The sequence below is a fragment of the Vigna radiata genome, chromosome 7 (assembly GCF_000741045.1).
Source record: "Vigna radiata var. radiata cultivar VC1973A chromosome 7, Vradiata_ver6, whole genome shotgun sequence".
NCBI classification, from domain to species: domain Eukaryota; kingdom Viridiplantae; phylum Streptophyta; class Magnoliopsida; order Fabales; family Fabaceae; genus Vigna; species Vigna radiata.
This window is the reverse complement of record NC_028357.1, coordinates 2481507-2494828: the sequence shown is the minus strand read 5'-3', so window position 1 is coordinate 2494828 and position 13322 is coordinate 2481507. Positions and strand designations below refer to the sequence as shown.

Here is a 13322-nt window from a genome sequence, read left to right as displayed (position 1 = left end):
TTTTTTATATTATTTAATATGTTTAAATTTAAATGTTAGTCTCGAATATTGTTTATCACATAAAAAATCAACATTGTTAAATTAAAATATTTATAGTCATTATTTTTTAAGTTTAATAAAGACCATAAAAATTTGAAACAATAATATTTACAATTTTTCACATTTTGAGGCATGAATGAGATTAAAATTTACATGAGAGATTTTGAGGTATGAATGAGATTAAAATTTATACGAGAGATCGTGAACTTTTTTTAATGTTTCAAATTTAATGGTTTTATATAAAGGAATTTTTTACTTTTAATTTTTCTTTCAATATTATCCTATCTTTCTTTTTAACTAAAACAATTATCTTACAAATTTTATCTTTTAATCCGTTTAATTTTTAAAGTTAACCGTTATTTTTTATTTTACTGTTTTTTAATATTTAATTATATTTTAAAATAAAGTAAATATTTATAATAAAAATATTTTAAAAAAATAAAAAAAAATTTCTGTAATATAATTATTAAAATTATTTATATTTATTATTATAATGTCAATGACATAAATGAGATTGCCATTAATGGAAAATTTTACATAATGAAAATTGTTCAACATCATCTAACAAAAAAAGTCAAAGGTGAAGTAGAGGAGAGTTTTGTCCTAGAACATCTAATATGTTACTTAATACTACATATGGCAATATATAATTATAATGTTACTTATAATTAGAATTAACATAGGAAGTTAATACAAAGATATAATGATACGATCATAGACAATATAATGGTGTTACTTCTCATCATTCTCTTAGAGAGCTTTATGAAGTACACGGTGTCACTTCTCATCACTCTTCTATAGAACTTCACTGATAAAGTAAATTATGTCACTTATCACCACTTTTCTAGAGACCACAACTAGAGTTCTCAAGATTAGCTCCCAAAGCCTTCTCACTTCTAGTCGAGACGCAGGTTTTTCATCCGTACCATCACATCATATATGCAAGCATTAAGTTCACAATAACATATATTCCATTCCATATTATAAACAATTATATAACTTAAACTCACATCATTACTACTAGATAAAATATAAAAATTACATCATATCCCTCAACCAACATTTTAACCCGATACAACCACATATGATATCACACCCCAATTCAACACACAAAATGGTCTCAACGTAAGGCATTGACTCATGCAAAGCCACCAGATTTATAATGATAGATCATATACAACTCAGTCAAAATTTGATACTTATCAATCAAGGTCTAATATATCTCGGCCAATGGCTTAAAAGTATGGGACGAGTACATCTCAGACAGGGATTGACTAGTTTTGACAAAGTCGTAATTCATCACTGATAAAGAATTTGGCAAGTGCACCAAATCGTTCAAGTAATAAAACTGGTAAGACCAGGTATCGTTTTCCCAAGAGACTCGTAATACTAGAAAATTGTGTGATTAACAACTCATTAAGACTCAAGAACATAACATTCATTCAAGAATATGTGCAAAAAGATAAATTCACAAATAATTACAAGGTTGGACTTTGGTCTTGAAGGCACTTAGAAATGGAAAAGACTAGAAATGGAATGAAATGTCAATGTTAAGATTAGATTTCTCTAATTCACTCTTGTGTATAACTAATTTCATCTCCTTTCTATCAATTTACTAAAGTCAATCCACTAAAACACTCTAACCCCAATCCCTTAGATGAAAGAGCCTAGGTTTTCCCTATCAAACTCCAATCCCTTGGAAAATGTAACAAGCAAACCCGCATTAAGAACTAGGATCTAAGACAACATGCAAATCATATCCCATCCCTGGCTCAATGACCCACAAGGACTCTTGTTTCAGTTCAAGATTTCATATCCCATCCCTGGCTCAATGAAACCCCAAAATCAAGTCATGAACGTCCCCATTACATGCAAGCTTTAAGATCGGAAACAAGAATACTAGTAATAGATAGAAAAGGCAATATATAAATACGAAACAATCATTCATTACACAAGAGTTCATAGGTTACATCTAACCCTAACAAGATGAATCTGGTTCTCCATTTCCATGGAGAACCCTAAAGCTTACAAACATGGAAGATGGAAGAAGAAGGAGACCCAAAGGAAGAGGAGGAGATGTTTCCACAAGCTCCTCGTGCCCTCCATGAGCTCCAGACGTGAAATCGAGCCTCCAAAGAACCAAAGACCCCTTTTCGTTTTGTCTCGTGAGTATATATATTGCCTGAATTCTCGCTTAAGTTAAACTATTCTTGCTTAAGCGAGAAGATATTTCTTGGAGAAGATAGTCATTCTCGCTTAAGCTAAAATATTCTCGCTTAAGCTAAAATATTCTCGCTTAAGCGAAAATGACTTTTACATCAATGGCTTCCTAGATCACCAAGGCTCTTCAATGTAATGGAGGATCTTCCTAACATCAAAATAGATCAAAAACAAGGGATTAGAGTATTATTTACGTAATGTAGCTCAAAATATAGATAAATACTAAAACTAGATAAAATAGAGGATTTAAGCAAATTTCAAGCTAGAAAAGAGTTGATTTTGCTATTAAAATGATGCTTAGATAATGGTAAGAATTAGCATTATCAATCACTTTAACATTATATAATCTAACAAAGCCTCTTATTTCCTTTTCATGTAGCCATAATAAAACCAAAACAACATCATGCCCTATCAAATTCACATTGAAAAAGAAAATTATAATTTACCAAAACCACATCACCTTTATTCCTAGGAAAAATACCAAGACCTAATAATCAACAAGTTTACTTCCAAAGCATAAAATGCATACACTCATTCATAAAAAAAAAAAAAAAAATGCATCAATCTCAAAGTAAAAACAAATCAATAACCTTAAAATGCTTAATTCACTTCTACAACACTGAACACAATAACCCAACACCTTACCCTTTACCCCTTTACTAATATATTATAATACAATTGTCAAATTACATTTAAGATGAATAAACAACAAATATCCAAGAGTTTAAACTTCATATATATTTTAGTATATCTCAATGCTATACTGCATACACATTATGATTCAAATAATTTTTCCATGAACTCTCATCAAAATCACAAGACAACACATATTCAAATAAAAGAAAAATATCTAGTTAGCTCTCCTTATCTTAATTCATACTACTTTCATTCCTTGATCATAAGAACGCCCTTCCTTTGCACCAACTAGTTCTCACAAATCTTTTAATAAGAAAAAATATTTTCATCATAACACACTCATGTTTTTGCTTCCTTTTCTGTTGTGTTGAATTTCTCTCTTAACGTAATTTAATGAAAAGACATGTCTAATCCTAGTTTTAGAGTGTTTATGTTCATTCCCCTGAGTCTATGTAAATGCACCTTAATGAAAAAATATAAAAATAAAAAAATATTTTAAATTGTCATTATCAACCTTTAAATGTTTCATTTTAATTTTTTTTTGTGTTGTCTAAGAGTATGTAACATGAGTCCTAAAGTCCATTATCCACTTGACTCGTCAAATTAGGATTCAAAAATCTATCCACATAAAAAATTGATATCATCTTCAATAAAAAAAATTTTAATGTTAAACCTTCATTATATAGTATTTAGCCTTCTCATCATTACACAATTTGAGACTTTCACACTTAGATTTTTTAACCATGATGATATAACGATATAACAATATAACAAAAATAAATTTGATTTTTGTCTATATATGATAATATAGATTTCAATTATATATTAAATAAAACAATATTTGGATAATAAATGTAAGTTGAATTAATTAGAAAGATATTTTCTATTCAAGATAAATAAGATGATCAACATAAATGTAAACTCTTATTTTTTAAAAAGCTTAATGGAAAAAGCAATTTTTCATATTAAGGGAAGCTTTTTGTAAAATTTGAAGAGCAAGTAAAACTTAAAGAAAAAACCTTGGAGAATATTAAATGACTAAAGAAAAATAAAATTGCAAGAAAAGGAAAAATTAAGAAATGTATATGCAAGGTAAGTATTTGTTAATGCTAGAATATAAATTTGTATAGAAAATCCTAAAGTAGGTGATGAGGAACACAAATACTACTGTCTATACAGTACAACTTTAACTTCACGATACAATATTTAAGAGGAATATTAATGCATCAATTACTTGATAATATGAGTCCTTTCACACTGTACAAAAAGTTGAGAAAGTAAGATTAACTTACATGGATAATAAAGAGATAAGGTCTCCTGAATGTAAAATTTGTATATAATTTCCGATAAACACACTTTTCATTTAAAAATTTATTATCCAAATATTTGATATATTACAGACTTCACGAAAAGGAGATAAAATATGGGATTTAGTTAGCCTTTTGCAATTAGAAATTGAAGACAAAAGATAGAAACATCAAACATGTTTATTTCACTGACAGAAATATTTCAATGTTTATTTCTTCAAATAAATTCATCAATGATGACTTGAGGTATTTTAAAGTTTCAAAAGGAAAGTTCGTATTTCCATGGGGCCAAGCTCAACAACCAAATTAGGACTGCTGACAGGGCCACCCCTAAGACCTTGAGCTTCTTGTCCATTGTCTCCTTCAACCTTCCATGTCATTTTCTTTATTTCTGACTTCTCTTGGTTAGCTGATAAACTCACCTCCTTCAACTCCTTTATCTGCATAATAAAACACCATCACACGTTACAACCAGAAATACAAAGTTTTATAGCACAAAAGCAATCCAAATTATATGCTAATCTAAAAAAGTATGTGAAAAGAATATCTATGTACCGTTTTCTTGGCAATCAGCTTCTTCAATTCTACTTTGGTTAGAGTTGAATACTCAGCATCTTCACTTGGCTAATCACATCGAAAACATGATATTAAAACTTAGAGATATTACAGTATTGCATAATCAAACTGAATTACACTAAAACATGTATTTATGCAATTTGCTTCGTGCATCTGAAGTTATATGAGATAAATACTTGTATAGACTAACCTCATATAGATGTGCCAAACGGAGAAGCACAACTCCACCATCCAACTCCTGCAAAAGAAATTTGTTTAGAGAGAGATAATCAAAAGTGTTACAAAAATCCTCAGCATTTGTTCTACCTCAAGAGTTATCAGAGCTACATTCGGGGGCAAGCTGTAATTTGGGTCCAGGATCGTTCCTTTGGTCCAATGTGAGGACTTCCAACTTTCCAAGTTCTGATAAGCTCATAAGATATCATTAATATGTTGATGATTAGAAATTGATAAGTGCATGCAACTGTCATATCACACCTCATGTGTAAAAGCCAATAAGAATGGCGAATAGATTTCTTGACCAGTTGTGCGGCGCCAGCGTGCACCAGCCCCAAGTTTGTCTATGCTGATATAATAATTTCCTCTGACCTGATATGACAGGAAAAAAAAAGAGAGATAGATATACTTTACATAGATAGAAGAAAGGAAAACATAGTCAATTTCTAGTTTCTAGCTTTTCTAGCAAGTTGGTGAAAGAGAGCGTTTCAATTCATACCTTTCACAAAAGCAAACTGAATTTGTCACTCAATCAATTAATAAAGAGGATGCAAAGAAATATAAATCAATTGATGAGATTGCCATACTGTTAGTCCTTCACATGTTTTGTTATTGTTCACGCAAACTTGTTCATCGAGTGCTTCCCCAACTCCTCTACCATCATCATGAAGAATACGCCTTGAGTGGTAAAAATTATNTTAATATTTTNTTTGCAGTAAAATACTACTGATTTAGACTAAAAGACANATTTAATACCTATGAAGCATCAATTCCACCTCACCATCTTTGATGCTAGCCCCACCAGTGGCACGATCAACTAAGACTGAGAACTCAGATTTCTTATCCTTGGTATAAATTCCAAGATTGATCTGGACAGCGAAAAAAACAATAGAATAGTTCTATATAAATTTTATCAACATTGTAGAAACCTATCAACTTTGGAGCAACAGAAGTAACATATGCTACTCCTTCTCTCTCAAATTCTTCTATTTAATTTTCCAGTCTTTCATGCCCTAACATTATCTACAATTAAAACCTGAAATCCTGATGAAATTAAGAGTTAAAGAATTTTACTGGGTAATAGTTTCCTGCAACTGGTTGAGTTACTTGAAGGGGCCAATCATCCCTATGATCTCGAACCTGCATGACAGTTTTAAGGGTCATATAAGTCAATGCTGCAATTATTTTCTCCCTAGAGCATTTCATTATAAAGAGAGAAAAAATGTATAAAGTTACTCGTTTGAGAAAATCTCTGCCGTTGGAATCAGTATAAAACTCCTTGTTTGTGGCCATATTTGCTGTCATTCGTGTGATCACCTCTTTTCCAACTCCATCATCAGTAGGAATTGGACCAATCTTCATAAATAAACTCAGGTCAGAACCTTATTATTTGCTATTTAACGACTCCAGCCTATGGAATCCATGTTAGGCCAATTAACATAAACTTCATAAGACCAGACAATCCAACTTACAGTGAATTCGACTTCAGCATGGTCTTTGCCTTTGTAAAGCCTAGTAACCTAAAAGGTAAATAAACAAATAGTAAGAAAAGGTTATTCAAGACAAAGCAGAGGCCTTCGAATATTCAATTAAAGTATCATTTACAATGAATTGGACATCTGTCATAATCTATAACTTAATGAGCTGAAAGCAAAGAAATGAGCTGCAACTTTTCCACTGCAATGCTTTTTCTTTTCCTTCAGGCAATTTGTAGTCATTGATTATTGAACCACTCAAAATTATAGTCTAAAAAATTAGTTCTAAATGTCATCAATCCAGATAATGGGATAAGGTTCCTGCCTTCCGGTCCTGAATGCATTCACTCCATTAAAGATCTACATTGTGTATCATTTAATTGCCTCAATAAAACGAAGCCAAGAAACACTAATACTCAGCCTCCACTGTTGTATCTTGAAATTCATAAATTTATTACAACATAGAATATATGGGACTAGAGAATATAAGCTAAAGAAAAAGCATTATCTTTAAAAGACTCGGAATCTTTTTGCATCCTAGACTTAATAATTCTGCTGAGGTACTTACCTGATAAATCCAAGAGCTAAATTTCTGATGAACTTCATCAACTAGTGGTCCGCGGATTACCTTAGTGGGCACCTGCACATCAAATAAATCAAAAGGCAAATATAGAGACAATAGATGTAGTATTAGAAATATAAAAATCCTAGAAGGACATTGGAAAGCATGTAGTACAGAAAATAGCAAACCATGATCCTATGTTAGAACTTTTTATGAATATCTTGTTGTCCATTTAGAGTTCATATAAATAATTCTATTTTATATAAAACTAATCTCAGATGTTACTAGACTCATGGAAAGAACTTACTGATCTTGAAATGATAGTTGGAGGGGATCCATTAGGCCGGAATATATACGCACCAGAAGCCTGTGGAAGAAATCACACCATTGACGCATACGTTGTACTAATTCAATTTGTTTTTGGAATGAGTTGTATGTGCAAATAAATCACAGACCTGAGGATCACTATCACCCTCACTAGATCCATAATAGAGATAGCTTTGCTGAATAGGTATATCAACCTGGAAAATTTTTGAACATAGTGAAATACTCTCTATCACACCCTTAGAATATATGTCAGGATATGAAATCAATAAAACTAAAATATGAGAAATTATGCCTTGAACATGCTATTGCTATACATTACTTTTATGCATATGAATTCAATAGAATATATTTTCAAGAATACACAAAATATAGCATGACAGTAAATGGTCATGACCATGAGTAGGAATGTTGAATAAATCGTGATTATGTGTCAAAATAAATAAATAAATGATCATGGAATATGACAATTTGAAGTTCAATGAGTGGGAAATACTGTGCTGTATGAACTTTGCAAAATACGTACTCCAGTTCGAGAATTGTACATCCTTTTGAGTTGCCCAGAGGCTGAGGAAAAGGACATCTTTAAATTTCCAGGCCCAATGACAACGGTGTCACCTCTCTGACTGCCGAGGTTAGATAGGTTTTTTGTTTCGGACCCTTTTAAATTGAAACAACAAAAAAGCATGCTTAGTACTAAAAACTAATAAATTTAGAGTAATGATATCATGACACACTCTTACGTTCCTTTAATACAGAATATAAGAGTAAAATGATCATAAAAATATAAACTTTTATATTTTTTCAAAAAGGAAAATAAATGGTTAGTACACTTAGACAATGAGAGAAAAGTGGAAGTGCACCTGTTCCCGTTGCTTTAGAAATGAAGTACGTGCTCCATCCAAGTGGAGGTACTGAAGCCTGAAACAGAAGCCAGTACTTTGGGGCTTGTTTTGGTGACACCCCCAAATAAGCCTTTACATAGAAATTTCTTAAATTTGTTGTAACATCATCCACATCCACATATTGTACTTCGATATTATTGCCCAGTGAGTCTTGGACAACAAGATTAGCATCATTAACCTAATGTAAATGCCACCTTTAGATAACATTGGAATCAATATGTATTATGACGTTGCAAGTAAATGACATGTACTCACTGGTATTTTGACAATATCAGTACGTTTCCATCCAAGTGGATTATACACCACGACTACCTGGAAATAATTATTATTAACATATGATAGACAAAATTTAACCAGAACTCCTTATCAAAGCTTAAGAAAATGTTACCAAACTCTTAGCGTCTGGAATGTTATCTTCTGTAGGAGGGCAGTAACTGATATTTAACAATTGACACTGCCAAAAGATCCAACAGTAATGAGAAAAAAAGAAGAATTAAAGAATCAAGAATATGACAAACTATATAATCTACGTATACAAAATAAACATATCACGGTAAACAAGTCTTGTAGATATATCTATCTTTAGCTGAAAGCCTGGAGCATTGACAGAAATGTCTTCGACATTTTTTTGGCAAGACATTTGGACAAGATTAACAAATATCAAACATAGAGAAACATTGCTTTTTCTTTGAAATTGAAACTTTACCTGGGCAAAAGCCGATGCAGGTTCTGAACATTGATCACTTGATTTCTTACTAGTAAGACAAGCCAAAGAAGAACTAACAACTGCTTCAGCCTATAAGAAAACATTGTTTTTTTGGAAACTTTAACTAGATAAACGAATCAGGCCAGGACAAAAAATATATGGTCAAATTTAAAATTTGTACAATTTCTAATTCCTGACCTCAGAGACTCCAATAGCCAGTCGTTTGGCATAGTCATTGGTTGTGTGCTGTTTGGCAGTGCCACTGACAGCATCATGGTGTTGTGCAATTCCTAGAGCATCTCCAAGACCAAAAGTATTGTATTTAGCTGATTGCTTTCCAGCAAAAAATTCAAGCTGACGCGTTGCCTGCATCAAAAGTTTAGCAATGTCTCGTATTCAACTAGAACACTCGGGAGAAAACAAGAAAAAAATCCATCCAATTTTATTTTGTTTAGTACAAAGTATTGTACCAAGTAGTATCCACTTGTCATCCTAACATATCGCTTTAAGGCTGGGCGACTCGTGAAATAGCCAGTCCAATAAGCATTAGCACTATCAGCATACCTATATATATATATATATATATAAGAAATAATCAGGAAATGTGCATAAGTGGTTGAGATATAATAAGCTAGTTTCCAAGCAAAACAATAGCATGTATATCCTTACGGGAAGTAATCATCAGTTTTCAGTGGCCAAGTTTGATTAGCAGCATTTTTGGCATTGGTGTAAATAGATGGAGTGGAATACAACGCATTTACTCTACCATCCTGAAGATTTAAAACACAGGGAAGTATGCATTTGCTCTCAGCGTAATATGATCAAACAATACATGTATAACAATCGGTAGCTGGGATGTACTATGATTCATCACCTTATTAACATAGTGAATTAATTTATCCATTTGCTTGAACCAAGACTCTGCATATTGGTACTGGAAATCATCACCCATTGTCCACATTATATGGTTTGTCCTCGTCACATTTGCCTAAATTAACCACAAGCAAAGCTAATTGGTATATGAAATGAGAACCTCTCAGTTTCAAGAGTCATATTCAAAATTTGTGACTTTCTCATTCCCACTACAATGATACACTCATTAATCACTACAAGGAAATTGCCACTCTAATGACAAAATTCTTGGATGGAATGAGATTACTTGGGTAGTAGCAGCTTCAATAAAGTCTTTGACACGTTGTTCAACGTTGTAGTCAAAAAGAAGAGGATCATCCTGCATATGTAAAAGTGAAGTTAAATATATAAGCCATTATGTGCGTATCAAAATATGCAAAATAGCATCATCATTTTAGCTGTTGAGTGTTGGAACCTGCACTGGAACAACATTAACATCAGCATTATTGACTTCAAAGTTGAAACCATTTGGAGCACTGTAATGAACAGGAAAAGCATTGGCAAAAATCTGAGCGGAAGAACCAAATGTTTTGGAGGCACGCCAAACAACTTCAAGAGACTTATCAGCTTTGCGCTTAGCTCTGTCTTGATAATCAATTCTTGCAAAATGTACAGAATCAAACCCAAGCTGCATGCAATGCCAAATTAAAACTGATTATTTCTTTTTTCATTCATTAGTAGTCACAATTGTGCAATTAATATGGAAGCACAATTCATTTTAGAGAAAATGCAAAGTATACCTACACATTATTAAATCATGGGTGAAGAACATAAACAGGATGATGAGAAGTTAAAATATATTACAACAACTAACTTATACATTTTATTTCATGATACTTTTTTACTTCATTTTAAATTATTTTTAATATAATTGGATTTTAGTTCTTTTTAAGGAAATTTTAATTATTTTTTATAAATTTAAAGTGTAATTTTTATATTCGAATCTATTTACTTGCAATAAAACGTAATATATATTTATCATCCATAATTTACAATTAAATAAATAAAATCATCAAATATTTTAAATTTTTAATTGTATAATTCATTGAAAAACTAATTTTATTCAATAATGTCATCATCAAAAGATAAAAATAAAATTCAACATTGGTGATATCTTTCTAGTAATAAGTCAAGTAAAATTTCGTAAAAGAAAAATATCATGACATAATTACTATTCCAAAACTAAACAGGTTTAGATGTAGCCCATGGTTTTACTTTCTCAATATAAAAACCAGCCAACCAAATGTCAACTTAGTATATAATCTTCGAATAATAACAGTAAATAAAGATAATATAGTACGTTTTCTACAATAAATAATAAAAAAGCTTATTTACGTTTAAATTATTTTATGAATTTAGATGGTTTTTTGTAAAAAATTTATTAAAAGAATTATTCTATTAAATATTTAAAATGTTTTTATTTTTACCTAAGTATTTTTATTATTTGATTTTGTAGTTAAAAAAATACATAGTTATTAATTTTATCTTCTTATCTTTAATTTGTCTATTATTTATGTCTTCCCTTCTAGTTTTTTTTTTCCAGTGCTTAACTTGTTTTTTTTTAAGGAAAAGGGTGACTTAATTAAGAAATTGAATCGGATTAAAGAAGAAAAGGAGTGAAATGAATGGGTGATTGATAATGGAGGTACCTCAGCTCCAAGAAGGTAAGCCTGCACAGCAGAGTGTCCAAATGGATCAATCTGCCATCCAACGGTGGGAGTCTTGTTAAACTCATCCTTGATAAATCGATGGCCCAAAGTGGTTTGATCAATCATGTCTATGTAGTGCGTTGCAGCTTCATCGTGCATGCACCAACCACCGTTTCTGCCGACAAAAACACGTCAAAACACATTGCAGCAAGATTCCCAAATCTTTGTCTCTCACACAAAAACACACACGTGCTGGACCCCACAAAAAGAAGCTCTAGTTTTTAGAAAGACAAATGGAGATAAAAAGTAAAGAGAATGATATTTTTACCTTTTTTTAAGAACTTTTTTATAATAACATATGTCTTATCATTTTATTGGTTTACGTGTAATTATTTTATTGGTCTGTATAAATTTATATAATGTTACGTATGCGTTGAATATAAAAAAAAATTGTTAAAAGATACTTTTTCCCAAAAAGTAAAGCATAAATCTGGCACGTACATGATTTCTAGCTGCCCCGCATTCACAAGCTTTCTCACTTCTTCTTGTGTTTCTGGACTTTGTTCCACCCACCACCGATGGAAAAAGGCCTAACATTTATCACCATTTAACCGATCAAACCAAACCTAGTATTATGTCCAATTCACAACAAATGCACCAAAACCTTAATCCATGTCTGGGTTATGACAGATTTCGTTTTACCATTTCGGCAAACACAAACTTTCTATTTGGGTCTTTCTTCAGTGACACAACCACCGAGTCCAGCACATTCTCAACGCATGCCCCCTGTTTCATCCAACTGAGAATTATATAATGCTGAAAACGAACACAAATGAATGTTATGATTCTAACCTGGATACTGTTGTTTGATCCGACGTAGTACTGATCAACGGTTTTGAGCCAACCAACATCATCATGGGAGTGTGGAACCAGGTGAACATTCAGTTTTCCTGGAGCAATAGCAGCCCCTGTATTGTACCTGATGTATTTGGCAGAAACTAGTGTGGCACAGAAGGAAAGCCATAGAAAAGCAGAGAGAGTTTGTGCAACCATTTGCAGAGTCTGAAACTTTGGTGAGTGTGAGGATTATGGCATTAAAGGGATACTAAAGGAAAAGGATATAACAAAGCTTTGAATTGACCCAACAAATAAAGTAATGGTTGGTCCATGCCTAAGAATGCCGGCCCTGGAAACTATGTACTGGAATAGGCTGATTAATTAATTTCTATCTCTTTAACTTATGTATCAGAAGTATTTCAAAATTAGGATTTCACAACTTTCTAGACTTTTGTTTTTATCTTCACTGTGTATAAGTTTGAGATCCAATTTTGGGTGTTTCATCCATGCTTACAAACCCTGTTTCATTGTTTATTTCGTTATGATCTATTCACGTGCTTTACTGAGTTTATTGTCATTTACAAACTGCTGGCTGCGGTACTCAGACATACAAGTATTTAGAAGGTTAAGTTGTGTTTAAAAAAACTTAAATATTGCATTATTTGGACAGAAAGTTTGAATTATAATTACAATTAGATTAAATTTAACCTAAAACTGATACTTTGACATTTTCCTTGCTTTCTCCTTAAACTTATGTACTTTTTTCTTCATATTTTATTATTTTTTGCTCAATCACAATTAAGATATTGTGGACTTAACATTGATATGTAGCTCATTGATTCTGTTAAGGTCAAGGTTTCTTCAACTTAATTATTTTCTATTTCAAAACTTTTTTTACATATAGTTATCACTAAAGTTCTTCCTTGTTATACAAATCAATGATATTTTTAAGTTAAAA

The 13322-nt window shown here is 31.6% G+C and overlaps 1 protein-coding gene across 2 annotated transcripts; it reads right to left on the bottom strand.

The window, feature by feature from the left end:
- Window positions 1-4364: 4364 nt before the first annotated feature.
- Window positions 4365-13050, bottom strand: LOC106768403 (alpha-mannosidase). 2 transcript variants are annotated; one of them, XM_014653549.2, is made up of 28 exons: window positions 12380-13050; window positions 12230-12313; window positions 12029-12117; window positions 11528-11702; window positions 10294-10506; window positions 10126-10197; window positions 9841-9954; window positions 9636-9736; window positions 9437-9530; window positions 9165-9332; window positions 8967-9056; window positions 8649-8714; window positions 8516-8572; window positions 8219-8438; window positions 7882-8015; window positions 7487-7552; window positions 7339-7398; window positions 7038-7109; window positions 6467-6514; window positions 6231-6350; window positions 6069-6134; window positions 5751-5863; window positions 5582-5672; window positions 5256-5366; window positions 5085-5180; window positions 4969-5016; window positions 4758-4826; window positions 4365-4642 (listed from the first exon to the last, which is right to left on the bottom strand). In XM_014653549.2, exons 1-28 carry the CDS (start codon window positions 12578-12580, stop codon window positions 4454-4456), a joined length of 3027 nt encoding a protein of 1008 aa, XP_014509035.1. In that variant the 5' UTR covers window positions 12581-13050; the 3' UTR covers window positions 4365-4453. The 2 variants fall into 2 exon arrangements, with proteins under 2 accessions (XP_014509035.1, XP_014509034.1); XM_014653548.2 differs by having other exon boundaries at window positions 12230-13046.
- Window positions 13051-13322: the final 272 nt, after the last annotated feature.